Below are 27,994 nucleotides of genomic sequence, written 5' to 3' on the forward strand. Positions count from 1 at the left end.
TCAACCTTTATTGATACAAATTCAAAAGATCAAACCAGTAAAGAAATCATATAAGGCTTTCATATTTGCTTCAGTACTGCTTTTTTTATACTGCACATGTAAAAAACACTGATTAGCATAACAGGTCTCTAAGGAATGTTATGGAAGCACTGGAATTGTTCTCCTCAGGCACTCAGAGTTTGAATCCCATCAACTAAGGGAGATGGCTACAAATGTAAATGTATCTATTTATTTTTTTTTACATTTACAAATTCATCAAGTGCATTCTAAATCACCTTCAAGATAACAATGATTACACACAAGACAAGAGTTTTTTAATATAGTCCATGAAGGATTTTTTTGGTAATTAGTAAAGTGATAAACGTTCTTTAATAAGGCATTTTGATCAAAAATACTTGTAATTTTGGGTGGGGAAAATAGCAATGAAAAAGGCATAACGTGCTTCAGCCAAGACATTTAAAGCGACGATTGATTTCTAATTTCATATTTTTCAGCACCACTGTTACATGGCATAACTAAATGAAGTACATAAAAAAAGACAAAAACAAATAACAATGAAGAAAATAAAAATCCATATGGCACTGCATTACAAAGGAATACCACCTTTTATTTTTTCAACCCCTCTTAAATACCTTGATGCCAAAATATTTCCATAATACACTCACGGGACACTCCATTAGGTACAACATCATAATGAGATCCAATACGTTGAATCAAATAAGGACAAATGTCGTGGCCTGTGAGTGCACTTTTTACCTGATTCAAATATGATAAGGATCTGTTTGAACATGCAGAGGTGATTAGTAAAAAACTGGTGGGCTTCGTCGGACTGGCAAGCTGGTTGTAGACTGTTCATGTCGGTGGTTGGACACCTTGTCGATTATTCAAGTACTGTGCTCTCCTCTATTTCTGTCGGGAAATAAATTAAGATGCTCTGTGAACTGCCCCGCAGTTGCAATGTGACCGTTGATAAAACAAAACAAAAAAAAACTGTAGACAAAACATAATACAAAAGTAGAGAATCCAGGACTGAGTCAGAAAAAAAAAAAATGAGGAGAGCCGTTAACCTGATTTATGGCAGCTTGAAGTGATGAGTTTTCAATTCCATATATGCTTACAAAAACGGCATACTATGTTCCAGCAGTGTATGTGCGCAGATATAAAATAACGTAACAAAAGTAGCCAAAAAAAATTACATATTGCTGTCTTGTAAATCAAACCCTATGGTATTGGGACAAAATCCAAAGCCTCAAAGAGAACAACAACAAAAACATGTGAAAATATAATGTAAAAACACCTTTTAAAAAAAGAAATCCTTCTGTACAGTTCCCTGTCATCGCATATTACAAAAATGCATTGGTTTTAAAAGGACTTTTCCTGAATTGATAAATTGCTGGTTTAGCATTGTCGCCGAACACAAATATAACATGCTGACAAAAAATAGCACCAACATTTTGCTAATCATCTCTGGAACTCAACCCAATCGATCTGGGGGGGGGGACTGATTCTAAACGCTATTCACGTTTATTCTTGATGGCAAAGGCAAAACTCAGTAGTTGATTTAAAAAAGAAAAAACATCCACTAAATCGTATTTATTGCTTTTGTTGACTTTGGTCCCAAAAGATTTTGCTGTCCTGCAACGTCTCTGCGTCACCCCGTTCACTTTGTATGAGATAGAACGTCAAGTTAAATAAAGTGTTTGGCAAACATCAAATCGTATGCAAAACATTCAGCGTAATTTGTGAAAAATTCTTGACTGTCTTTCCCATACAAAGATACGAAAAGTATCAATAATTGAGCACGCTGGTGAATAGCAGAAGAATCCGAGGTTGGAGGACTGACTTCAGACTGATGAAGCTGGTCAACAGAGTGGTCAGTCAGTGAAGTCAAAGTGGGTCCATGAGACTGATGGGGCCAAGGGAAGGTGTGGGGGATGTTATCTGGATCATTTATTGTCGCAGGCTGGGCGGTGGACGCGACGGCGGTGGGCAGGGAAGCCCGGGGGGCATTCGGGACGGCGGGGGTCCTGGTGGTAGCTGGACCACGGGCGGTGCTCTGGATGGAGGGCCTGTGGCGGTGGGGGACTCTGGGATGTGGCGGTTGTTGGGTGGCGGCTGTGAAGGCGTGTGGATTGGGGTGCGTGGTGCCGACCTGGCCGGTTGCGAACCCTCTTTCACTCTTGTGAAGTTGATGCACCGACCCTGAAGTTGAACAAAGATGCTTTCTTTAAGAAAACACAAACTACTCGACATAAGCAAATACATTTTTCTGTTTGTTCCTGGTGAACTTTGATCCGAAATGCGATTGATTTTCAAACAAAAACACGTTTATTGTAATTTTCATGATCACATGAGGGCGTGTCGGAAATTGAGGTACAGACCTGAAAATCTAGCAAAAATGGCTTTAATATGAGATCTTAGTTGATGTGCTTTGTTGCTCATGTATCTGCACTATTTTTGGTAGCAAACTTTACGCGAATGTGATTCACACAATTGTTTACATTTTTGTCATCTTATGGGGACATGTTGGCCAATGAGCTATAAATCTTGAAATCACTCATCGAGGGTTTTAATGACATTAGTCAAGGTTTTGTATATTAACAGATTCGCTGGCCTCGTTCCGAAAACATCCTGCTGTTGTAGTTTGAGAAATCAATCATGCAAAAGTTTACGTGATGAATGCCGAATATCAAACCTGCAAACAACATACTTTGGTATCGTAAAAATGCCAAACATTTCAACCAAGTTGTCAACAAACTAAATCTTACGAGACCTTTTTTTCTGTGCAAGTTTCGTTTTTGACATAAGTCATGACATACTCTGACTGAGGTTAAAGAGGTTGTTTAATTTGTATTGTTTTTATTGTTTGTAGGCATGTGTTTTGTATTCTTTAATTCTTTTAAACAGGTTCAATGTTCCCACATGTTGAGGTCTGGGGCTTTTGTTTACGATGTGTCTATGTTTATTCCCAATAATACGTTACATTTATGTTTAGCATTTATTTCTTATCTGGTCACGAGTCATCTATCTGTCTTGAACTTCCAGCTCTGTGTTGACTTTTTTCAGCTGGCTTTCTCGCCCACGCGGTGACTTTAGATTTCCCTTCAGCTGTTTTCATTTTCACCCAAACTTGGAGGCACCATTTATTTGTTTAAAATGAAAGAAATGAGCAATTGTGAAGATATGTGGCACACTGTAGTTTGAGTTTATATTTCTTTTGTGTGTGATTATTTTGACCATTTAATATAAATTGCACCCCTTCTCTCTGGAGTCTCACCATATTCATAAGATGATGTGGTCCATGTGTGTGTCAGTGTGTGTGTGTGAGCCATATGGTCAGTCAATGAATGGAGACAGTGCTGCCAGTTGTGTTATTGGCATTAGCTCATTTACTCTTTAGAGAGGTAAATGCTCTCAGGGGAGTCTTAAATGTGCACAGGACCTCACGGCAAAGTAATGTTTGACCGTGGTTGTCTGTGTGTAGTTGTCTTTTGGTGTGTGCAGCTCGACACCGTGAACGCTCTGACGTCAACTTACTTGATGTGGTTTGGAGTAGAGGTGAATGAGTTTGTTGCGGGGAAGAGTGGAGAGAGCGGTGCGTGTGCTTCATCCTCAAGACCTTCATGTAACTTAACCAGTCCAACGTGTAGCTATACCAATTAAGTTACACGTTCCGGACATTGAGCATAGCACATTAGACCTAATTCACCCCTAAAGTGGCCTGTTATACTGGAGTTGTAATTCGTATGACTTTTTATTGAAAAGTTCAAGTGAAAAGGGAAAAAGTTGCAAGACAGATTTTTGACCTGAGAGTGGCATACAGTTTCTTTTCGAGTTCATTTCAGAGGTCAGAGTTCTTTGTGTATCTCATTTTCTGTAGCAGGGAATAGTCAGACTCAAGCGGAACTGTTGCTACAAAAATGGAAGCTCACAGGTGATTTTTTTTCATCATAGCCTGTTTTTGTAGGGGTCTCCACTTAATTGAGAGTTTTTCTCGATAATGCCAGCTTGATTCCTTTACACATTAAAGTGGGGTACACCCCCACTGATAATCACGCTGCATTTGAGCATCTCCTCCTTCTGACTGAACTTAGCAAAGGTCTGATTATCAGATGTCTCCAAAACATTATCCTCTGGGGTGTGTGGGGTGTTAAGAGTGATTTTTGTTCTCTGATCTACTCAGGGTCAACTATCATAAATGTTAAACCTGTTCTCTATATCTGATCACAAATCCTTGTTTTATGTGCTCAGCAACTAGTTCTGACTGAGCAACAGACACTGTGATTCTGATCTGTTCCTTGCTAGAGTCTATTTCAGTTTCGACCACACACCTTGGTGTGTGAAGGGGGCAAAAAAAGAAAAACATTCCTCCAAAACCCATTTTATTTAATGTTTAAAAATCCCAATTTGTCAGCAGCCTCAAAAACGACCAGTTACTCATCCTGTCTCCCTTCCTCTGCCCGTCTTGTTCACTCCTTGCTGGCTTATGTCTCTCGCTCCTCAACTCCTTTAATTTCAGCACCTGCTTCACATTATGCACCAGAAATTGGTTTCAGTGCCTGTAAAAGTGCTGGCGCGGTGTCATCCTTGTATCTCGATAGAAGCTATTCACAGAGAAACCACATGTTTTATTTTCAAAGCCCCGGGTCTTTGTATTAGAAATAAGATAAGCTCTTCCCCGAGTGAAGAAAAATGTAATAAGTGTTCTGTGTAAGTCTTTCTTCAACATTGACAAAGTTAAATGTGTAAACGTTCACAATTGTTCACATGAAAGTGTTTCCGACTTTATAATTCAACTTTATAGTCAAATATGATTAACTTTTTTATTTTCTTTTCATCCCACAGGCTTTTCAGTGCTATTTTATGGTATCATTTACTTTTATCTACTCTGGTATAAACTTAATCTGTCCCTCCCAGCCATAAGGCCATGGTCCAGGGATCAGTTAAAATCATGCCTCCCTTTGCAGAAATTGTTCCAATAATTCTTTTAACAGGAATTCCTCGTTTAACTGTGCTTTCTTGGCATGGCGAACATGTACAGCTCTTTTTACCCTCAGCGACTCAAAGTCGCCATCATCTTGCAACCTGGCAGGCTTAAAAAAAGATTTGATTTCCGTCATCGTTGCGTCTTTACTGGGTGACTGGCATTGGCTGGGCATGATGCAATCTTTGCCTTTAAGAAGAAATCATGCCTTTTTTTTTTCCACTAAAGTCATATGCGGTCTGCAGTGAAGCCTCAGAAATATGACCAGGCGAGCTCATTTCCAGGCACCGGAATGCTCTATTTCAAGGAGAGTGGAAACAAGCATTTTTTAAAAGTAATCCATCGATTAGAAGATGTTACCTGAACGGTAGTTGGGGGAACGTGCTTTGCAAATAATAGTCCGAGAGCTGGCATTCTTCAAATAATTAGGAGTGCACAAGCGGGTACTAATGTTGCCACGGAATGCTTGTCTTACCGAGTCAATAGCTGTTCCGTTAATGCTGTAAATAACATTACAGTGAAGAAAATAACTATTTGAACACCCTGCTATATTGCAAGTTCTCCCACTTAGAAATCATGGAGTGCTCTAAAATTTTCATCGTAAGTGTATGTCCACTGTGAGAGAGAGAATCTAAAAATAAAAATCCAGAAATCACAATGTATGCTTTGTTTATGTGTGATACACCTGCAAATAAGTATTTGAACACCTGTGAAAAGTAGCCTTTATTTGCAATTACAGAGGTCAAACGTTTCCTGTAATTGTTCACCAGGTTTAGACACTGCAGGAGGAATTTTGGCCCACTCCTCCACACAGATCTTCTCTAGATCAGACATATTTCTAGGCTGTCGCTGAGAAACACGGAGTTTCAGCTCACTCCAAAGATTTTCTATTGGGTTTAAGTCTGGAGACTGGCTAGGCCACGCCAGAACCTTGATACGCTTCTTACGGAGCCACTCCTTGGTGTTCCTGGCTGTGTGCTTCGGATCATTGTCATGTTGAAAGACCCAGCCACGACCCGTCTTCAATGCTCTGATTGAGAGAAAGAGATTGTTCCCCAAAATCTCACAATACATGGCCGCGGCCATCCTCTCCTTAATACAGTGCAGTTGTCCTGTCTCATGTGCAGAAAAACACTCTGAAGCATCATGCTACCACCCCCATGCTTCACAGTAGGGATAATGTTCTTGGGATGGAACTCATCATTCATCTTCCTCCAAACACGGTTAGTGGAATTATGACCAAAAAGTTCCATTTTGGTCTCATCTGACCACAAAACTTTCTCCCATGACTCCTCTGTATCATCCAAATGGTCATTGGCAAACTTAAGACGGCATTGACATGTGTTGGTTTAAGCAGGGGAACCTTCCATGCCATCTATGATATCAACCCATGACGTCTTAGTGTATTACCAATAGTCACCTTTGAAATGGTGGTCCCAGCTCTTTTTAGGTCATTGACAAAGTCCTGTTGTGTAGTCCTGGGCTGTTCCTCACCTTTCTAAGGATAATTGAGACCCCACAAGGTGATATCTTGCATGTGGCTCCACTCAGATTGTGATTGACCCTCATGTGTAGCTTCTTCCATTTTGTAATGATTGCTCCAAAAGTGGACCTTTTTTCACCGAGCTGCTTGGCAATTTCTCCGTAGCCCTTTCCAGCCGTCTGGAGTTGTACAATTTTCTCTCTGGTGTCTTTGGACAGCTCTTTTGTCTTGGCCATGTTACAAGTTTCTTTCTTACTGATTGTTTGGGGTGGACAGGTGTCTTTATGCAGCCAACGACCTCACCACAGGTGCATCTGATTCAGGATAATCCATCGAGTGGAGGTGGACCTTTAAAGTTGAACTAACAGGTCTTTGAGGATCAAAATTCTAGCTGATAGACAGATGTTCAAAATACTTATTTGCAGCTGTATCACACGAATAAATCTTTAAAAAAAATCATACATTGTGATTTCTGGATTTTTCTTTTTAGATTATCCCTCCCACAGTGGACATGCACCTACGATGAAAATTTCAGACCCCTCCATGATTTCTAAGTGGCAAAACTTGCAATATAGCAGGGTGTTCAAATAATTATTTTTTTCCCCGTATTTGGACCTTTCTTCTAAACACAAACTGTGATGTAAGTCATTCAAATGTCATGGAAAATGTTTTTGAGGGTTGACATTGGGACTTTCGCGTTGACATGTGGAGAGTAGTTTTACTAACTTTTGGAAATTAAGCTCCGTACACCACATTTGTTTTAGTCCCACTACACAACGACTTTAAGTCACTTTAAGAGCTAAAAAAAAAAAAAAAAAAAAAAAAATGGAGGGAGAATCAAGCACAATCGTTCCATTGGCCACGTACATGATCTCCAGGTTGGGGCCTCATCAAAGAGACTTGGTCATACCCGCGACGGAACAGCGCCCAGATAGCATCCAGTTTACCCTAAATAAGACAGAAAAGATGAACAGTTAGCAACAAGCATCATCAAATTGTTCAAGGCACTGTTAAAATATTTAGCACCTTTGCTTCCACCCTGCAACTGGTTGCTGCAACGAACTGAATAACATTCCGATTTATGCTATCGGGATACATCTTGACACTGTATTTATATGTAAGTGTTGTGGGAAATGTTCTTTTCTTATATAAAGCGAGTCCAGTCAGCATGCAAGGTGACTGGCCTTTTTCCGACCGCTGACTGTGAGTAGTGTAAACTCACCATAAATTGCAGCAGTGCAAAAGTCACGTAGTAGTAATATATACAGTAGACTGTACAGTTCCACTGGAAATGTGTACAGATAACAAGGCACGGCATCCCTTATGAATGGCCAGTGTTGAAACAGATTTTTTTTCACATGTTAAAAACACAAATACTACTGACGCCAGGTCTAATAATGCTACAGTGTTTGGAGTGGTTGTATATTTGTAAATTTCTTCAGATATGTCAAAGGAGGCCCATGTCTTCCCCCACGTTTTAGGAAACGTCCCAACTTGAATCATGTGAGTGGAAGAGATTGGGCCAGTCGAGGTATTTTAGCCACACTTGGTAAGTTGAAACTCGCCGGCAAAGACAAAAAAATGCAGTGAACACGCTGGAACATGATAGATTTGGAACATGATGGATTTGTAAGCTGTTATTAATTTGTTTTAATTAAATTATTACATTATTTCTGACTACACTGTATCCCTTTTCTATTTTCTTCCAATGAGAATATCCAATTATACGGCATGGATGATACTGTATGAATAAAAGCACAGTTGTGGATTCTGAAGGCGTTCTTTACCCGGATGGGTGTGTACCACTTTCGGTTCTGAGGCGGCTTCTTGGGAGATTTCTTGGGTTTCGGCTCAAAGGGTTCGTATTCCTGTTCCGGCATTTTCACCACTGCATTTTTCGGCTTCTCCAGCTTTGCCCCCTCCTCGGTGGAGCCCTTTCCACCCCAACGCACCTTGAAGACACGTGTGCATTTACAGCATTTAATGTTTGACTTACTGCTTTATTTATCACGAGTCAGTAAGATACAATATGCAGTATATTACCTCCATCCTCTTGATCCCTCCAATTCCTCTTCCTCCATAATATGAGGCATCCACAGTGGGCCACTTCTTCTTTGGCAAACCATCCTCATCATCTGACTCCTACAATAGCCAAAAGGTAACCTTACTTGCTTCTCATTTTAAGACTTCAGGAAAAAAAAAAGGCTTTTTCCTGATTGCTGATTGCTACTCAAACTGGAATGTGTCCCCCGAGACTTCACTAAGTACACCTTAGTTGTCAAGTATGACCCATTTCATGATCCGGTTTCATCCCACAGCCCACATCCCAAAAACATGCAACATAAATTGGACAGTCTAAATTGCCCCTAGGTGTGATTGTGAGTGTGGCTGTTTGTCTCCATGAGCCCTGCGATTGGCTGGTAACCAGTACAGGGTGTACCGCACCTCTTGCCTGTTGACAGCTGGGATTGGCTCCAACACTCCCCGTGACCCTTGTGATGATAAGCGGCTAAGAAAATGAATGAATGGATGGATATACAATGATTGTACATGGGAGCAGGATGAAGCCAGTAAATATCTACTAATGCATTTTTTAGTTATTGCCATTTCAGTCACTTTGGCAAGAATCAACAGGGTACTTTCTGTCTACTTGATGCATTTTACTTTATCATCAATGTACCAGGAAATAAAAGCTTGATAATAAAGAACCAGATAGGAAAGCACATGTTTCCTCCCCACCTTTGTTGTTGGGTTTGCCTTGGAGTTGGTATATCTTTTAGTTAGTGCGATTTTACTAATCTTAATCATACTGGGTCTCATTGTTTTTTTTTGTAGCCTGTGAGTGCATACACTTTTGGGAGATACTATACATATATGACTTCTCCCTATTCTAAGGGGTGAGCCCACTGTGTTTGAGTTTTGTTCCCGGGGCTGTTTGCAATTGAGTGGTGTTTTTCCAACTTACTGGCTCAGGAGGTGGTGGAGGAGGAGGCTCTTTGATCACCTGGAAGAGCAGCACAAATATAACATGTTCATAAGAGAGGGAAAAACAAAATTTGTTATGCTTTTCACAACCGCATTAATCACAACACTGCCTCCCTTCGAGCTCCCAAAGGGTTTTGGAGAGCTCTTATGTTCCTGTAGGTTTTAGACAAATGTTTCTCTTTCATATTCTTACCACAGTGCAGCAGAGAGGCCAGAACCACCACATGAGCAGCAGGGCCAGTAAGAGAAACAACACCAGCAAGGTGATGAGAAGAATGGTGCCGTCAAACTGCGGGAGACAAATATTTGGCATTCCGTGAAAAAAAAAAACATGCAAAAAAAGGGTCAGCGGAAGAAAGCAAAAAAAAAAAAAAAAAAATCAGAGTACTTGCAGTTAGATCTAATCTACAATTTTAGAAGGAGTTGGGATTAAATTATTTGAGTTTTGTGAGGGACTAACCAAGAACCTGGTAGGAAATGGCCAGAAACTTCGCATTATCTTTACTCTATCCTTAAAGAACGGTGTTGCATGTGCTTTGTTTATGGGAAATGTTGAACCGAGATGGCATCCAGACGTAGCCGCTTGACTTGAATCTGGGAAAAAAAAATCTTGCACCATAGCGCTACAAAATCAAGAGTTACAATTGCGCAAGGGGCAGTTCAACTAATAGTGAAGTTATGGGGGGAGAATAGTGAAGGAGGTCTAATCACAGCTTGAGTCAACAAACAATTTTAAAGATGTTTCAGTTACGGAAAGGCTGCCTTTAGGCTTCCATTGTCAGTGTCTTGTGATTCTTTTTTTTCCCCCCTCAATATAGACAGGGTGATCCCAGAGCAAATCCATCGGTAACTTTGAGCCACACGTCCACGGGCCGTTTATGGTTACCATTACAGAGCACAGATGAGGATCAGATGTGGGTCGACTAAAACCTGTGGATCTTGCGGGCAAAGACACGGGCTATTTATCAGAAATCAGTTTTAAGGCCGTCATAGAGAAGCAGAAATTGTCAGGGACCGATTAACAGTTTTCTAGAAGTCAAATCGTATGTTTGCGAGTTCCATGAAAATTGTTGATTAGTTTCCACATGCATGACACGATGATGCAATATGACTCCACTGCTTTCGCACAACAGAATTTGGAAATTTCACAACCTGTTGTTCCACCGATATTGTTTTCCCCTGAAGTAGATGATTTATGGTTGCTGTGCCAATGATGTTATTCTCATATTTAAAAGAGGTACATATTATGTACCTTTGAAAAGATTTTGAGACGGCTAGTTAAAGTAATGCACAAATGCAGGGAGCCGACCAAAACACTTGGTGGACACGTAGCTACAGTTGAAGAGGGCACAAATCTGACTGGAAACTGTATGCTATAAAAGGGTTTTAAAACCCCTCTTAAGACAAATTAATGTCAAAAAGAAGCTGCCACTTACACATTCTGTGGTGGTGATGTGCACATTACTGCTGATGAAAGACAGACCGTCGTTCATGCTCACTTGAAGATAAATCACCCTGAGACAAAACAACGATGACAACTTAATTTAGGGGTGGGACATCATGGGTCAACTTAAGCACTTTTTTTTTTGTGGTTTGAAGCATAATCGAATGGTGACAACTAACTTGCTACCAATATGATGTCATTGTAACATCTGATGATGTTGATGTATTGTTAAATCAACCTAGCCTCCAGCAATTCACAGCAAAACACAAACAAAGTCAAGTCAGAAAAAGACAAGACCTGTTTGTGGTGAGTTCCTAAAAACATAGGGATGAAAGTCATGCTTTTGGCCACTCCCACCCCAAGTTCCCACTTGTTATGTACTGACAATACCAGGTGAATGTGAAAGAGGTCTGCCAGATGGAATGATAAACCTGCTCTAACAATTTGAAACACAAAAAATGTCTGGCTTTGAGAAAGGGGGGAGATAAGGAAGTGGTTAGTGGGTGCCGTTCATGAACAAAAACACGTGCGCATTGTTGACTCTGTCATTAAAGTACAATACCTGAACATGAAAATTGTTATACTTGATAGAAAATATACCGTATATGGGGAGATTGAATTTTTCCAGATGTGGTTTGGTTATTCACATCATATGTACTGATTGTAATCAGCAACATAACGTCTGTGATGAAATGAAAGTGCAGTATGTCAATCTAAAGACAAATAGTAGTTTGATGTTTCTATGGCACTTCTGGTTCATGGTGGATAACCATACATGACAAAAAGATATCATTTTGTATACACTACGGAAACTTATGAAACACTTAAAAATTGAAGTGTAATATAAGATCCTCCTATCTCACATCTTTTAAATGTATATTTATGGAAACATAATACATCTCCAAATAGTTCCATCAGGATATATTTAAATGACCTAAAACACTGCACGAAGAGACAAGATTACGGATTTCTCTGAAGTAAACGAGCCTCTGGTTTTTGTGACTGACATTCCAACATGCAAAAGTATTTTTAATGGCCACGTGTGCCGAAATGTTGCAAAAGTGCCCTCGCTGCGGGTTTTGCACCATACTGTGAAGCAAGACGTGTACAAACACAACACATGGCCTCCAGTTTGACCGACCCCCACTAACCGTTACGTGGCTAGCAAGACCAGAAGAGCTGATGGGATGACAAGCCGCTTTTTAAGGACATACGACAAATGTGGAAAAAAAGGACATAAAGGCTGTGGGCTGTGATGCCACAATGGCAGCAAAAGTCAAGAGGCAGAAAAGAAGGAAGACGGGGAGGGTGATGGTGAAGTGGTGATGCATGAAGCCATGGAAAGTTACAGAGGAGTTGTAGCGGGATTTTTTCTCCTTTGAGTTCAAGACAGGAACACACTTAATTTTATGACTTTCTGCCACTGCATCAATCATGAAAACTTTATTTCATGCGATGTGATGTTTATGTGAAATGTCTCCTCAATGCTGTTGGCACTTTAATATCGCTGACATCATCCATGAATTTGGTTTAGGATTTTGGACAATAACTGTAGCTGTATGCCTTTACCAAACACAACTACTGTATATTGCCATGTGAGACCTTTACAAACATGCTAACAATTAGATCGGATTTGAGCCTTTTTTCTTTCTTCTGATCAAAGTTGGCAATGGTTCAATTGTTAGATGTCTATAAATGATAATACTGACTGATTAACTTGTGTTTTGCGTGCATTTTTATTTCCAGGCCCCCCTCTGGAAATGGTCAGGCAAACAATATAAAATGTGCATACATTGCATGTGATGCTGTTTTTTCCACAATCGGGAGAAAAATTGTGACGCACGTTGATCACATTTAGCACCTATTTTTTTTTTTTTTTTTTAATGTGAAAGAGTTTAAAGTAGGCATTATGGAAAACGGCAATCATTGTATCCACATAGTTGGGTCTCTGGAGTGTTTGCCCACCTGTCAATTACAGTATTTGGTGTTTGGCAATGTGTCATTCCGCCACAAAAATGCTTTCATTGTATTGCTCGCTTGTTTTGGACAGTCTGGGCTTTGCCGAATCAAGCAGCCTGGCCGCCACGAACGCTCACCGCAAAGCGAGGCGAAAGAGGAGCCGGCTAAACTCTCTGGGCTCCTCCTGGTTAGCATTCTAACGTAAGGCGAGCTTGCCATTTCCTTAACATTATGTGTGAAGGGATGAGGGTTGATGCAATGCATGAGACCGATCTGCCCCTAAAATCAGTCAATTTCACCGTGGCAAGAAATATGGGATAAAAATATGGCTATCTCGAGAAACTTGGGGTATTTTGACATATGCCTGCTGCAGATATGTTAAGACACCTGAGAACTATGAAAAAAGAAAAATCCCAAATTAGTCTCCTTTTGAAATAAAGCCACTTACTTCCCAACTTCATCAATGACAGGAGCTGGACACAGCAAGAAGGTGTTTTCCACCCCCGCAGGCTTCACATCTACAAGATAAATCAAGCGCATTTTCATTTTAACGGGTATTTTAGGTTTATTGCAGATGATTAACAGTCTACTTACTGATTGTGATAGTGTCATTGATTTTAAAGCTGCACAGCACCTGGTTGATGTTCCTGGCATGAAGGAAGCCGTTGCCCCGCACCACGACTTGGAAAGTCTCTGGTTACATGGCAACAATTTGGACACATGAGACTTGTATACCAAGGCAATAAGTAAGTTTTAATACTGCTATGTTCATGTCAGGGAAGTTCTTAGTGTAAGGGTGGTATAACCAAAATTGGGAGAGAAGTGTAATCACAGTTAAGTGGATTATTCAATTAATGGAAAACAAAATTTAAAAACGTTTCAAACTGGCAGTGCAGTTATTCTGGTTGTTGAGTTTTGTGCAGGCTTTGCGGGCATTTCAAACTAACGGGCTGGGTCGGGGGGTTCTTTTTGGATCCCTTTTTAGCTAACCACAGTGTCCGGACTAGTGCTTTTCTGTTCTTGATACTTGCTCCGGACCTGGCTCGGTCCAGGAGTGGACCCCAGTGCTCTGGCTTTTTGCTCAAGTACTCCATGTGAGCGTTCAGACGTAGTCATAATAGTGACTTTGTGTCTTCTACTTATATGAAATATAAGTCAATAATAATATAGTCATAATAGCATCTCCTCGGAGCATGCATACTATTTATGAGTGCATTCCGATATACTTGCATTATCTAAGTAGACAAATGAATTAGTTCAACAGTTCTCTCAGCATGCCATACCGAGCATCTCATATCCATCAGTGCATTTTAATATCATGAAACTGAGTGACCTCTTGTTTTATCTTGGAATGATCCAAAATAATCTCATCTTCTATGTTACAACATTCACATACAGTAACGGCATTATCTATGCGTGTCTATGTGTGTTGATCCCACCTCCAGCACACACACTAGAGGGCTCAGCTGCCAAGATCTCAATGCAAGACTTCTTTATTATCTGTATTGGAAGAAGAAGAACAAAAACATTTTCACATTGGATATCATTGACATTCCATGTTCCAATTTGGATCACACAGTATTTAGTTAATACTTCAAGATCACATAATTCATATCAAAGGGCCTCATATTTGTAAGGCTGCAGTAGCACAATGGAAATGTTACAGGGCACATTTGTTTGCTTTCATGTTACAATAAAGACTATTTACCGAATCGATAACACCCCGGAGGGCGTGGAAGCCTCCCAAAACGGGAAACACATGTTCGATGGTGTCTGCGATGGTCGCCAGCTATACGTGCAAATCCGTAAGGAGAGACATCAATTGGAAAAACAAAGAAGAAGGAAAAAAAGACAATTATTTATTTTGGAAGTACTTAATAGACACTCTGTGTTGAATTTTGTAATTCCAGATTCCTGAACCCCAGCGGAACACTACATTCCAGTAGCTGTGAAACCACAATAGTAAATTTTCCAAATATACAGCTACAGTTCATTTACTTCAGGACTCTTACATTATAAAGATTCATTAAACATGTATTTACTTAGAACCACCCTGCTGTAATGAAATATCCAAATGATTCCCGCTTCTGGAGGTGACCGACATGACAAAGTGAGTGGCAAGTTCCACCACACAGCAAGCTTTTTGTCTTCCAATCTCCATAATGTGGCGGGTCACTGTCCCACTTGGCCCCAATGCAAGCGGATTGTAACAACAAAATCTATCAATCCATTTTCTTTGCTGCTAATCCTTATTAGGGTCATGGGTGAGCTAGATCCTATCCCAGCTGACTTTGTGCGAATACCGAAGTACACGCTGGACTGACTGCCAGTCAAGTGTAGGACACATATTGACAAATAACCTTCACACACATTCCCATCTATAACAATTAAACAAAGAGACATTAAATACCTACAGAGCCCCTAAAGGGACATGGGGAAAAAAATTCTCATTGTAACGAGAAAGTTCCTCATTGTAATGAGTAACATTCTCATTGCAAGTCCCTTTAAGGGATACATAGAAAACAATAACATTACTATTAAAAAAAAAACATTGACACCAAAACAGTAGTTAGAGTCATTTTTATTTCCAGTTGTCAACAGATACCTGAGTCTCATTGAAGTCTTTGACGCCAACACAATACACAATGGCTCCAAGAGATCTGGCGCGCTCGGCCTGTTGTAAAAACCAGGGGGAATGCAAATTAAGCCCCAAAAAACATGCAATCAAATAATAGGCGTTTCCTGGCTTCCCGAAATGTCCGACGTGTGAATGTTGTGGCACTTTAATGGTGTGGTCGCTACCTCTTGCTGTGCGAAGACAAGTTGTTGTTCCTGGAGTTCTCCGTCTGTCAGTGCTATAATCACACTAGCTTTGCCTGCAAAAAAAAAGGAAAAAGAAAAGTGGTGCTTTACCCCCAAAAATCTGTCTGACGTAAATAAATAGTGTAAAAATGAATACTATACTTTGAATAATCCTAAAATCAGTGTGCAGGCCTATGGACTGCTTATTGTGTGTACTGGTACATTTTTTTTGTGTTAGATCCTGTAATGATAAGTCAGTAGTTCCTTACCAAAGTTCTCCTGGTATATCTGCTCATTTGCCTTAAATAAGAAGACAGGTTGATTAGAATCAACCAGATCATCAGATAAAGGAAGTTCAACATTGTGATGATCTGTTAGACTAGAGACTAGAGATACTGCATTAGTCAATTTTTTTCTCATTCTTTTTTTAAGCATCTTTTCTATTGATACAGAACAATGATTTAATTGCCTACCCTCTGCAGTCCAAGGTGCATAAACGTGTCTCCACCTGGAGTCTCTCTTTTAAGCGCATTTAACCCCTTTTGAATGTCCGCTCTGCAAAAAGATAACATCAACATATGTTTATACGAAGTTTGTTTTGCATTAGTGTCTTCTTTTTTTTTTCTAGTCTATAAGAAACTAAGCAGTTTGACACAGTACGAGCTCGACAGCCGCGTGCCGTCATTTTCCGCAGTGTGTCAGTTCTGGAGAACATCTGCTTTCACTTTGGCGCCATGCTTTGAATTAAGTTTGCTGACGATTGCTTCCGATTGCGTGAGAGCACGCTGCGTTGCAGCGTCATCCGTTTTTGAGTTTTAGCCTCTTCAGCCACTTCTAACTAATCGTATTAAATGAAAATATTTTTTCACGTACCTTTTCTCGGTGAGTTTCAGGATGGTGGATGCTCTTGAGGAGAATGTTATGAAGGACATCCTAAGCATGGGACTGGTAGAAAATAGAAAAAAATATCACTGAAGACTTGAATTTTTTCATTGGTCAGTAAAGGATTAATATTTTTTTTTTGTGGGGGCGGGGTGGGGGGGGGACATCAACAAACAAAGCTGGGGACAAAATTTGAATCACAGAACCAGTTCTAGTGAAGGATGTAAACTGGCAAGGATGATTTTACATTGATATTATTGATATTACATTTTTCATTGACCCTATGGTCAGTAATACTAACTTTAGTGCTCAACTGATTGAAACGTTAGCCTGCTAAGTTTTTGAACATATGCCGGGATGTAGTGGCACTCGTGATACATTTAATTTTATTGCTCTCCTATGTGTGCGTGCTTCTCTTTGGAGAACTTCTTTGTGGGGCTCCAGGAAACCCACCCCAGAGGAGGAAAGACATTTTCAGTGTCCACAATCGTAAAATACGTTTTTACGACCTCATACTGTCCACTTGAATTTGAAACTCTGGGAAGTTCACACTTAACATGCCTACTGGCCTCAAAATACCGCAGTAATTTGTTATGTTGATAGCTCAGCTTACCTTTTGAATTTCTCAGCTAAATTTTCGACAAAGTAGTAGATTTCACCCCAGTGATTCTGCACACTGCCAGACCTAAAAAAAACAAACAAAAAAAAAAAACAAATGCATGACTGAAAACCTTTTTTTTCATTTTGTGTTCAAGGAGTATATAAAAAAAATATATATCTTCGACTACACACTAACAAGACAACAACGCAGGTAGGGTTCCTTCATTAGTGTATTGTGTACTTGTATTATACTGTGAAGTTTTCAATGTCATCATTGCTAATGTGTTTGCTTAATTCCAGGATGTATGGTTATCTAAAAAAAAATGCAACATTTAAACACTAAAATACTACTACTCACACTACTTAACCAGTTTATCCTTTTCAAATTTAATGTTAAAAAAATTGCACCACGCGGCAGGGTGGAGCAGCTGGTAAAGCATTGGCCTCACAATTCTGAGGTCCCGGGTTCAATCCCGGACCCACGTGTGTGGAGTTTGCATGTTCTCCCCATGCCTGCGTGGGTTTTCTCCGGATACTCCGGTTTCCTCCCACATCCCAAAAACATCAGTTCAGGGTGTACCCTGCCTCCTGCCCTTTGACAGCTGGGATAGGCTCCAACACTCCTCGTGAACCCCGTGAGGATAAGCGGTAAAAAAAACGGATGGATGCAAAAAATTGCACCACCTGGAGTGCATAACTTTTTGGCAAGTAGGACACTAGATTGTCATTTTCTTTTGCCCAATGTAAAAAATGTATAGGCCAATATAATATGAAATATATCCAACAGAGAATGGAACTCAAATTTGGAAACTTTTGCAGAAAAAACAAAACACAGAAACTTACTAACTTAACTCACGAGCATGTGTTCTGACTAATTATGACTGAAATTGTGCCCAGAGGCTCTGGTCTCTCCCTGGGGGTGGAGGTGGGGGGGCCACTGCATGTCTGGATTTTAAAAGGTTGTAAAAAAAAAAAAAAAAAAAAAAAACACCATAAGGAGCAACATTTCCTCTGGATCAAATGTTCTTGCTTGCTAATTGGTCATTTTACTAAGAGGGTGAGCAATACATAAGTAGGCTTCCGGCACAATGTGAGCAGTCATTAGGTTAGTAATTAAATTGAGAGACAGAGAGGGAGGGAGAGAGATTGAGAGAGATGACACATGGGAAATGAGCTAACCCACTGCGGTAAATCTACAGCCTCGTTCGGAATATGACGCCGACTCAGAATCAAGTTCAAGGGAGACTGAATGTTTTTGTAGGTGCTGAGTGACTGATGTAACAATATTAGATGAGAACACGGCAACATGTGTTCAGAAGCGGAAGGGCAACGCTGTTTCTCACAGTGGTCATTTGTGTTTCCAGCCATCATTTAAGATAGGTGCAAATATTCTGATATTTGGGCTGAATTTGAGTCCAAGTCCACGTTTTCATCAAAGGCCTGAGAATTGGAAGATAATCCTAACAAAATGATGCGCGGCTTGGGCGTGTTAAGATTCTTTTTATTTTTAACTCTCCATTCTTTTTGGAAAACAGTTAAGGCTGAAAATCTGCAATGTCACACACGTTCGATATTTTTAATTAAAAAGTCTTTCCTGATAGTGACAGAGCCAGAGGTTAAGTATCTCCACTGTAACCAGAGGGTTGGGGGCTTGTAACGCTGAGCGCATGTTGTTGGTGTGGCCCTGAGCAAGACACTTAACCCACAACCCTATATAAATAAATATGGTTGTATGTTTGGTGGATGTTGGAGTGGGTATCGGCACTGAACAGCAACCATGCTCGTGTCACCCAGGACCACTTTGGTTACACAAGTAGCTTACTATCACTGGAGTGTGTGTATTTAATGGGAAAAATTTCACACCTACGGGTACGTTATTATTTTTCCACTTACAACAAAGCTCCTTGGACTGTGAAGTGAAATTTCCAAGAGAAAACCCACACAAGCACCGGGACAACATTCAAACTCAAAGAAAGTCGTGGTGTGGGCCAACAGCGCTACCCACTCACCTCTGTGATGTAGAACCATCAAAAACTGTACATTCGCTGAGGTCAGTGTTTGGGGAGTCTTTGATTGATTGTTTTTGGCAGCTCATTTGCGTGCTATATAGAGAAGATTTTGCCATGCCAAGTAGATGATGAGCTGCGGAAAGTCAGAGGAGTAGGCTCGCATCCCCAATGAGGAGAACAATGGCCGACTACAGCAATGACTCTCCCTCCATGACTCTCGGTCTTAGAATTCCCCGTGCAGACCACACATGCTGCAAATATCTCCTCTTCACACCAAGAGGTCTTCCACAAAAACATGCACTCCACGAACTCGGGTGTCTGGTTTGCGTGCAAAAAAATGGTGGCCAAGTTGTCTACCTCAGCATTTTCTTCTTTCTTGTTCTGGTGAATCCCCGCCTCCCTCATATCAAGGCTTTCTCGTAATGCTGACAGAGCTAAGAAAGAGGACAAGACCTTCAAGATAAACAATGTTTAAATGCTCTGCGCGCAAGCCAATGTGCAACCAGCGACATCAATTCTGACCTGAAGGAACCGCATATATTATTGAGCAGATTCTTCCATTACTGCTCTCGAGAAGGATTAAACAACGCCTATTTTCTGCGGCAAGTAGCCATATTAAAGTGTCATCTATTTATTTAACATGCGGTTTATTTCCCAATAATTCTTGTTTTAGTTGGATCACTCCGAATGTGTGATGTGGCTTCCGTCATGGGACCGAGATCTAGCTTGCAGTTTCATTCACCTGTTCAAACACCGCAAGGAAAAGGAAGTGGTCCGTTCTGTGTTTGGGTATTATTTTATCTGGAGTGCTCTCCCCCCATCAATTTCTTTTTCAGCATTTGGAGTTGAGCCCAAAACCTGTTTCTTAACAGTTGCCATCTCCCACAATCTTCCAAAATGGCGACTGAAGAGAATAGGTTTAAAGTGGATTCTCTATCGCGTATTCCCGGTAACATGGCGGTATGTTTTTTTGCCAAATGTGTCAGACTTGTTCAAGAGGGTTCTACAGAGAGGTCTTCAACTATGTCACCCAAGGATATGTACACGGAATTCATATTTTGGACGGAGCAGGACGCAATGTCAGAGTTACAGCGAAACGTTGGTGATCGATGCAAAATAGTTTGACGCCTCACAAACTTCATATTGAAATCCAATAGGATAAAATAGTGGAATCGTACTGCACATGTAAAGCTGGGTGAGTACTTTTTACTTGGAAAGATCACGAGTAATATCATTGTAGTCTTTATAAGTGAGTGGCTGTATTCATTTGACTTGGCTCGCAATGGGATCCTGTGCTATGTCTTAAAGACAAATACAAAATACAAATAGGTAAATAGAAATTTCTCTTGCATGACATCACGCATTTACGTATCCCTAGCTCGACTCTTCGGCATGAAACATGACACACTTCATTCAGCAGGTCAGTTATACGCTAACAAAGTGAAAGTTGTTGTCCTCCAATTTATAAAGCACTGATAATCATGAAATCAAACTCAGAGAAGTAATTTCTCCCTCACCTACCTTCGAACATACAGCCTTGTGTTTGTTTTTGTCCACACTAAATTGTACGCGCGAGCCTTAATCCCTCGTAGACACTTCCTCAACTGTGTTTTAGGCTTTGGAAAATGAATCAACTGGGCCCCTTGTAACCTAGCCAGATATCTTTCATCAGAATTGCGCGTTCCCCAAGCGCATCTGAGGACCATTTTGTTCATAACGTTAATTTTTCAAAGCGTATGCTACTGACTGCCAGTATTGCTTGTGGGACAACGTGGCGGCAGGGGCGTGTCAAGCCAGGGGTCAATACAATGCGGCTAACTGATTGGCCATTATTGTACGAGTGACTGACAGGTCGGAAAGGTCCATTTGCAGACTTCATTGAGCTAGCCCAAGCCTCTAATTACGTTTTTAATTAAACCAGTATGACTTTTGGGGGATTGACAGGGATTTTAGCCTAATGGCAGTTTATCTCATTGGTAACATAACCTTACTCTAAAGTCGGTTACACACATACTGATAATCTAGCCAGTTATAAGTATTGAATTTAACAAAGGTGCGATCATTGGATATTTCCGAAAGATTATCCTGACCAATTATTCTGTGGTCTTGCTTGTGTTTTTTTGTTTTTTCATTTTTTTTTTTACCCCAGTAAGACATTCAAATTTAAGTTGAATCTGTTCAATATTTATGACCTCAAATTCTTCTTGTGGTTACAACTGAGGAAGTCTTAGTCAAAGACTCCATGATTGTGATCTAAAATGGAACAACCTCAAATCAGGAATCGATCTGAAGCTTGATAGACACAAGAGAAGAAATTGGTTGTGTTTACGTGTCTCCAATGACAATCGCTTCTATAAAAATAACAAGCAGAAGAATTTGCCAGAATGTAGCTAACAGATAAGCTAACAGTTCCTCTATCTTCTTCTATTTCTTCTTGTACTACAACTCTTTGTTCTTCTTTGTATTTACCAGGACTCTGGATTCCCGTGGTACTCATGATTGTCACTGAAGATATTTGTATGTGTGGTGTGCTGTCCTCTCTAGTTCTTCATTATGTGAGCAGTCTCACATTAAATTTTTTTTTTCCAAGATGTTCAAATATGGATTATATGTGGAGCTGACTTGATGTCTTGCAGGACTCCCCCCCTCCCCCGCATCTTGGTCACGGCGTATTATTCTTTTGTGGACAAGTGGGTATATATTATGGCTTCGTCGCTAAGCAACTAAACTTCATGGTCACCGACAGTCATAGCACCAGCTGAGAACAGTCTGTCGGAAAAGATATTATAAAGCGTTTTCGCACAAGATGCGGCAGCAAGGTTTGCTATGTGAAGGACTTTGTCCGTGGGATTACACGCAGAATGGGAGTGAGGTAATGTGAAAACTCTACTGGCTCCTTTTCCTGCCAGATAAAGTGAAGCAATGATTTACCGAATGCTTCTATTTCAGGGCCAAGTTGTGTGAGTGAGTGTGTTTAACTTCCTTTGTTCAACACGTCTGGCAAAAGAGCCAAAACATCTCGGAAGTACCGCGCGAGTGACGCACGGGGAGGATGTGCCGCCATTTCTAACTTTATTCTGCTGAGTCGGTAAAACGGCAGCGTCTCCATGTGCAAAACAAAATGAGTCAGTTGCTCTTACAGACCTGGGGGAGGCAAGAGAAACACAAATACGAGAGAAAACAAAAACAAGATAGTGAAGACTGTGGCGGTATTTCCACATTGTCAGCTAATAAACTTGAAAAAGGAGCGGTATAAAGAGAGGATGTGACATTCTCTCTAAATACTCTAGTATGAATCAATATTTATCCTGATATTGCGCTGGAGTCTGGAATTTCCAGGAAATGCTTGCAGCTTATTGTCGTTAATACAATTTACAGGGAATAGTTCATGGAAAATATACTTTGTAATAGTTTGTGCAGTAAAAAAATAGCTAACTTTATCATGGATGAGAGTAATATTTATACAAACACCTGCATCCATTTATTGAAATAATGATCACCAAGAGTGAGCATGAGCATTTGGACACAATTCCTTTTATATTTAATGAGAAACATTGGCAGTTGACTTCATGGATTAATTTGTGTTTGTTACACACAGTTTTCCAAATGCAGTTTATCAGCCTAAATAGTGATATATTTTTGTCTAATATTCTGTGAGGTAAAATTAATGATTCGGGCAGAGCAAAATCTCCGTTTAGTTGATGTCAGACCAGAGGGGACGAGCTTGGATGACAGCATGTGGGAAAAAAAGTCCTGATGGTCTGGAGGCTTTGTGGCTTTCGGCTTCATTCTCACGCTTCAAAGTGTGGAAGAAGGAAAAATAAAATTTCAAAAATCCCTACAGCGACCAAGACGGCTGTCTGCCATTCCAGCTGGGCCTATCCAGACCACCCCAGCCTGCAGCCAAAGATGGCGCTCCAATTCATCTGACTGGGCACAAAGACTTGTTTGTTTAAAACCACTAACCTACTTTCACAGTTAGTGCTGCACCATGACTCTTTACTGCAGCACCGCTGAGCTAATGCACATTTAGATGCAACTCAAAGGTAATATTTGGATGAAAAGGTGGAGGTAGAGAGACGTTTCATTCCAAAAACCCCTTTGACATGTGATCTTAAGAATAAAAATACCAATAGACATGAGAATAAATATCCAAAATAGACATGACCTCTTCATCAATATAATCAATGATGCTTGGCATTTTGTATTACAGTACTAATGCCAACAAGAATGACAACACACCCAAACAATGTTTATGTATCCCATACTCAATTATAACTGTAAAGTATTGTGAGTTTCGTCCAGTGGTATTTTTTTTTTAGCATGATCACATTAGCATTTAGGTCCAAACAAAACTACACTAAATGCAATGTTGTTACTTGCATTTGTTACACCAGTGTAACAAGACATAGGTGACACCGCAATTAATGGCTTAATCTTCACAAGCCTACGAAACCACACAAAAAATGACCAGAATCAATTGCATTTTCAATTAGGAAGGCAGCACTTCTTCACCGAGCTGCCGCGTTATGCTAGTCGAGTAGTGTAGTGCAGTGAGTAAGAAAACAAAAATAATAATAACAAATACCTCTTATCGGGGTGGGGTTGTTTTGGGGTTGGTGGGGTGGGGGCACTGTATGTCTGGATTTTAAAAGGTTGTAAAAAAAAAAAAAGGAAAACACCACAAGGAACAACATTTCCTCTGGATCAAATGTTCTTGCTTGCTAATTGGTCAGTTGACTAAGAGGGTGAGCAATACATAAGTAGGCTTCCAGCTCAATGTGAGACACTAATTTGGAACTCCAAACAAATGCAAATATGCTTTCCCAAGTCATGCGATTAATTGGTATTGTGTATTAAAATTAGTCATTATTTTAGCCCCAAAATAGCCGCATTGACATGTTTGGTTTCACCAATAAATGTACAGTAGAGCTTGCTGTATGCTTCCACATTCTATACGCAAGTAATTTTCATTACTAGTTCAGCAGCTCACTTTAGGATTCAGGAAAGCTGTCGCCCTCTTTAAAACAGATTTTCTACACAGAAACCAAAACATCACCCATCCAAAATAAAGCATGCTTTCTTCTGTGTTTAACTGCTCATTTGTCCAAAAGAGCAGTGACATCTTCCCACCATGGCGTGAGAGCACATTGCCCATTTGCCAATAAATGCCTTTGGAGTTGATGTCGTGAGGCGCCTCAGAGGAGTCTCTACTCATTATTTCGCCATTCAACCTCTTCTCCACCTACACATTAAAGACATGACACAGACAGACCATATCCGAGCAGCCCTAAACATCTCATATTCGACCACCATTCTTTCAAGATGTCATCATTGAACACAGAATGCAACATAATGATCAGTTTGGATGTTGCACAAAAAGCTAGCAAACTGGCGGCAAAGTTTCAAAAATGGATATGAACTCAGTGAGAAAAGAATACAAATATATGCATGATCTTGCATTACATTGCATTACATTGCATTACACCTTCCTATCTAAATCCTAGATCCAGGGTACACCCCTCCACAAAACTCATACTACTGCCAAGTAAGTCGAAAACGTACATTGAAGGTAACATTTATATAAAAACAACTACAGGAACAATCAAAAGTATTGGATGATATTATTTCATCGCGGTCCTGGAGTGTGTGCCAAGATCCACCGCACAGTAAACTTTTTTTTCTCCAAAGCTCCCGAATGTAGTGGGTTACTCCCCCACTTGGCCCCTAAGCAAGTGGACTGTAACAGCAAAATTCATGTTCAAACATGTTGATGTATTTGGACTTCAAAAGGCCAGAGCCGAGGTTCAAACGCTAAATCGCAAAACTGCGACACAGACATAGAAACCACTAGTTCACTGTGCGGCCGTAATGGCAGAATGTCTGAATAAATTCCACAGCATGTTTGGAACTTGCGAAAAATACGACTGCTCTTCATGCTCGATACATATGGATTAACCAGGGTTCTTGCTGTGTTTGTGAAAAACCAGCACAGGCCAGACAGATATGGCCGAGCGCAATTTAAGCAAAATTACGAGAGTCCTTGCTCATGTTTGAAGTCCACCAGCCGTCTGTATGTGCCTATCTCAAGCTGGCACGAATGCAAACAATAGCCGCGGCCTACATTGGCATTATTCTGAGCATGTCTGTGTTTTAGGCAACAAAGCGAGTCAACAATGGCCTCCACATCTGGTCAGCAGTCCCATGTTTTAGCTTTTAATTTGAGTTGTGCTGCGAATGCTTGTGGTCGCAGAATGCCAAACATCAGCCCGTGTGGTTAGAAGATTGTATATTCCTGATAAAGCCGTTCGCCCGTTGCCTTGAGACAGTGTGTCACAAAAACAAATCTTTGAAGGTTCACTGTCCTATATATGTTTTCTCTTCCAGTTAACACCAGTTTTTTCATGCATAAGCTTTCATGCCGACATGTCTCCATAATTCTGTAGATGGATGGATTGGTTATTGTGGCGAGAAAGGATTGACACTTGAACTTGGTTGGCAGATCAATGGGTGATAAATGGTACTTAGATGGAAGGATGGATATGTTGATGGACTGAAAGATGCGCAGAGTTGATAGATTGATACCTGTCACCTCTTCGATGGTTGCTGGGTATATGATGGATGAATGGATGTGTATAAATTGACAGATAAGTGGAAACATGGACAAATAGATGGATGAATGAACAGAGAGAGAGAGAGAGAGAGAGAGAGAGAGATACACACCCTAGATAGCTTGCTAGCTAGACAGATAGACGTCACTACTGTTGGATGGATGTAAGCTGTCACTGGAGGGAATATAAAAAGTCTACACACCCTTAGTCAAATACTATTTTTCAATGTAAAAATGAGCTCAAGAGCAATCATTTCAAAGGTTCTTCCGACATAACTGTGACCAATCAGGTGGTTTGAGATGGGAAGTAACATTTACTAACTGGAATAATTTGATTGTATAATTCTGCACACCCTCTTATAACTGGGCTACGACTGTGTTCAGACTGAACTGAGCACATTCAAATTCCTGCTGAATGAGAGTCAGTCCACATCTGCCACCATCCCAGGTGGCTCTGATCAACCCCAATTGACGTTTGCTTCTACTATTAGGCTTTTCCTGACATTTGGGTTTGCTTTCAAACAGATGTCTGAAGATTTTGTGCTAAAAGTGACTGCTATTTTTAACTGCTAATAATTATCTCCTTGTTGTATGATGTCATAGTCTCATTTGAAGGAAAACAGCGTCTGAGCTTGATGCTGCCACCAAATGCTTCACTTTAGGTATGCTGTTTTTTGTTTTGGGAGATAATAATTGACAGATGCCTTTTGGGATGATGGCCAAAAAGTTAAACGTTGTTTTCTTTGGATCAAAACAAACTCTTCCTGCAGGAGAATGTGATATATTCCAATATGAACTGGAGTCTATAGACTTTTTTTTTTAATAGCCAAAGTAAACTGCATGGATATTTATTTAAATTGTTGGACAGAGCAATGAGTAGGTCAATGGATGAGAAGATAAATAGAAGAACCAATGCTTAGATAGACTGATGGATTGATGACAGATGGATAGCTACAGTAGCTGGAAGAAGAAATTGAGTGATGTAGGAATATTTCGATGATAGATTGCTAGAAAGAGAGGAGGAGTGATGAATAATTAACCAATTCCTTACTAGATAGATGGATTACAATGGTGATGTCTAGTCATGGTTAAATTGATATTTTAAGCTTCCATTCAATATTTTCTTTTCATGTAAATTTAAAAGTGAGGGAGCGCCTTTGTGATGGACTTCCCAATGATTGTTCTTTCCGTACTGTACTAAAATTTACAATGCCTTTATGAGTACCTTTTATGAGTTGTGAAATCCCCCAAATGGAAAAATGCATTTTTTTCACCATTAAATTATCTACACTGGCAGTCTGCTCAGAACTGCTGAAGTCCAGGGACTAGATGTTGCTAAACCACAGCATTTTTTCCAGTGTGGGAGAACTGAGTGCACTAATGACAGAGTGATGGCTGAACAATTTCATTTCAAACGAGAAAAAAAGGGAAAAACGATGGATAGGCCAATATGTCAAAAAGGAGAGACCCTTCTCCATACATCTTTGTTCAAAATGGTGAGTGTTTAGATTTTAAATCGGGTAACAGAGAACATGACTGTATCATCCAAACAGTCGCTCCTCTTTCTGCTGATTCAGCAAACCACAAGTCCGCCTCCTCTGCTGCATCACCCCGTGCACGCGAACGGAGAGATGCACATTAAAACTCATTGCACAGCCATCTTGAGCTTTTACAAATCCAATTACTGGCATACATTTAGCAGTAAAAGCACCAAGCACCAATTGTAGTCACCTATTCGCCAAAAGGACCAAAACTTACTTATCAAGCACAAAATAGAGGTCAAAAGCGCCTTGACAAGAACTCTCTTCCTCCTCCTCTTCATCCTGCAGGTCCGGTTCTGCTCTGGCAGATGAAAAAGTGAGAAAAAATAATCCAAACAAAACCAGAGCAAGAGACATGCTCCACAATAATCTTGGTACAATTTCTTCTTTGTTTGAGGAGGGGGGGAAAAAAGTAGTTCCTGAACGGTTTTGGAAAAACACACACTGATACACAAAGTGTTCTCACATCCCACTAGTCAGCTTTAAAATGAAACGGATGCAAGGAAGACACAAAGAAAAAGTGGACTCTGCGTCTTTGCGAAAACGATTAAAAAATGTGGAAAAAAGTTTCCTGTCAGAGATTCAAAACATGCTGAAAGTGGGGCAAAAAAGGAGGTGAAACGGAGCATTGTTGGCACTGGAAGATCTGGGAGCCCGTGGGACAAGTTGGACTCAAATGGACCGGGTTTCATATT

The 27,994-nt window shown here is 40.3% G+C and overlaps 1 protein-coding gene across 1 annotated transcript; it reads right to left on the bottom strand.

The window, feature by feature from the left end:
* Positions 1-27,990, bottom strand: antxr1c (ANTXR cell adhesion molecule 1c). The gene is made up of 18 exons (XM_061810273.1): positions 27,517-27,990; positions 17,153-17,224; positions 16,531-16,602; positions 16,131-16,212; positions 15,927-15,957; positions 15,658-15,731; positions 15,461-15,529; positions 14,564-14,644; positions 14,295-14,355; positions 13,450-13,548; positions 13,304-13,373; positions 10,889-10,967; positions 9,646-9,741; positions 9,433-9,471; positions 8,511-8,609; positions 8,255-8,419; positions 7,335-7,415; positions 1-2,202 (listed from the first exon to the last, which is right to left on the bottom strand). Exons 1-18 carry the CDS (start codon positions 27,654-27,656, stop codon positions 1,951-1,953), a joined length of 1,662 nt encoding a protein of 553 aa, XP_061666257.1. The 5' UTR covers positions 27,657-27,990; the 3' UTR covers positions 1-1,950.
* Positions 27,991-27,994: the final 4 nt, after the last annotated feature.

The sequence above is a fragment of the Syngnathoides biaculeatus genome, chromosome 22 (genome assembly GCF_019802595.1).
Source record: "Syngnathoides biaculeatus isolate LvHL_M chromosome 22, ASM1980259v1, whole genome shotgun sequence".
NCBI classification, from domain to species: domain Eukaryota; kingdom Metazoa; phylum Chordata; class Actinopteri; order Syngnathiformes; family Syngnathidae; genus Syngnathoides; species Syngnathoides biaculeatus.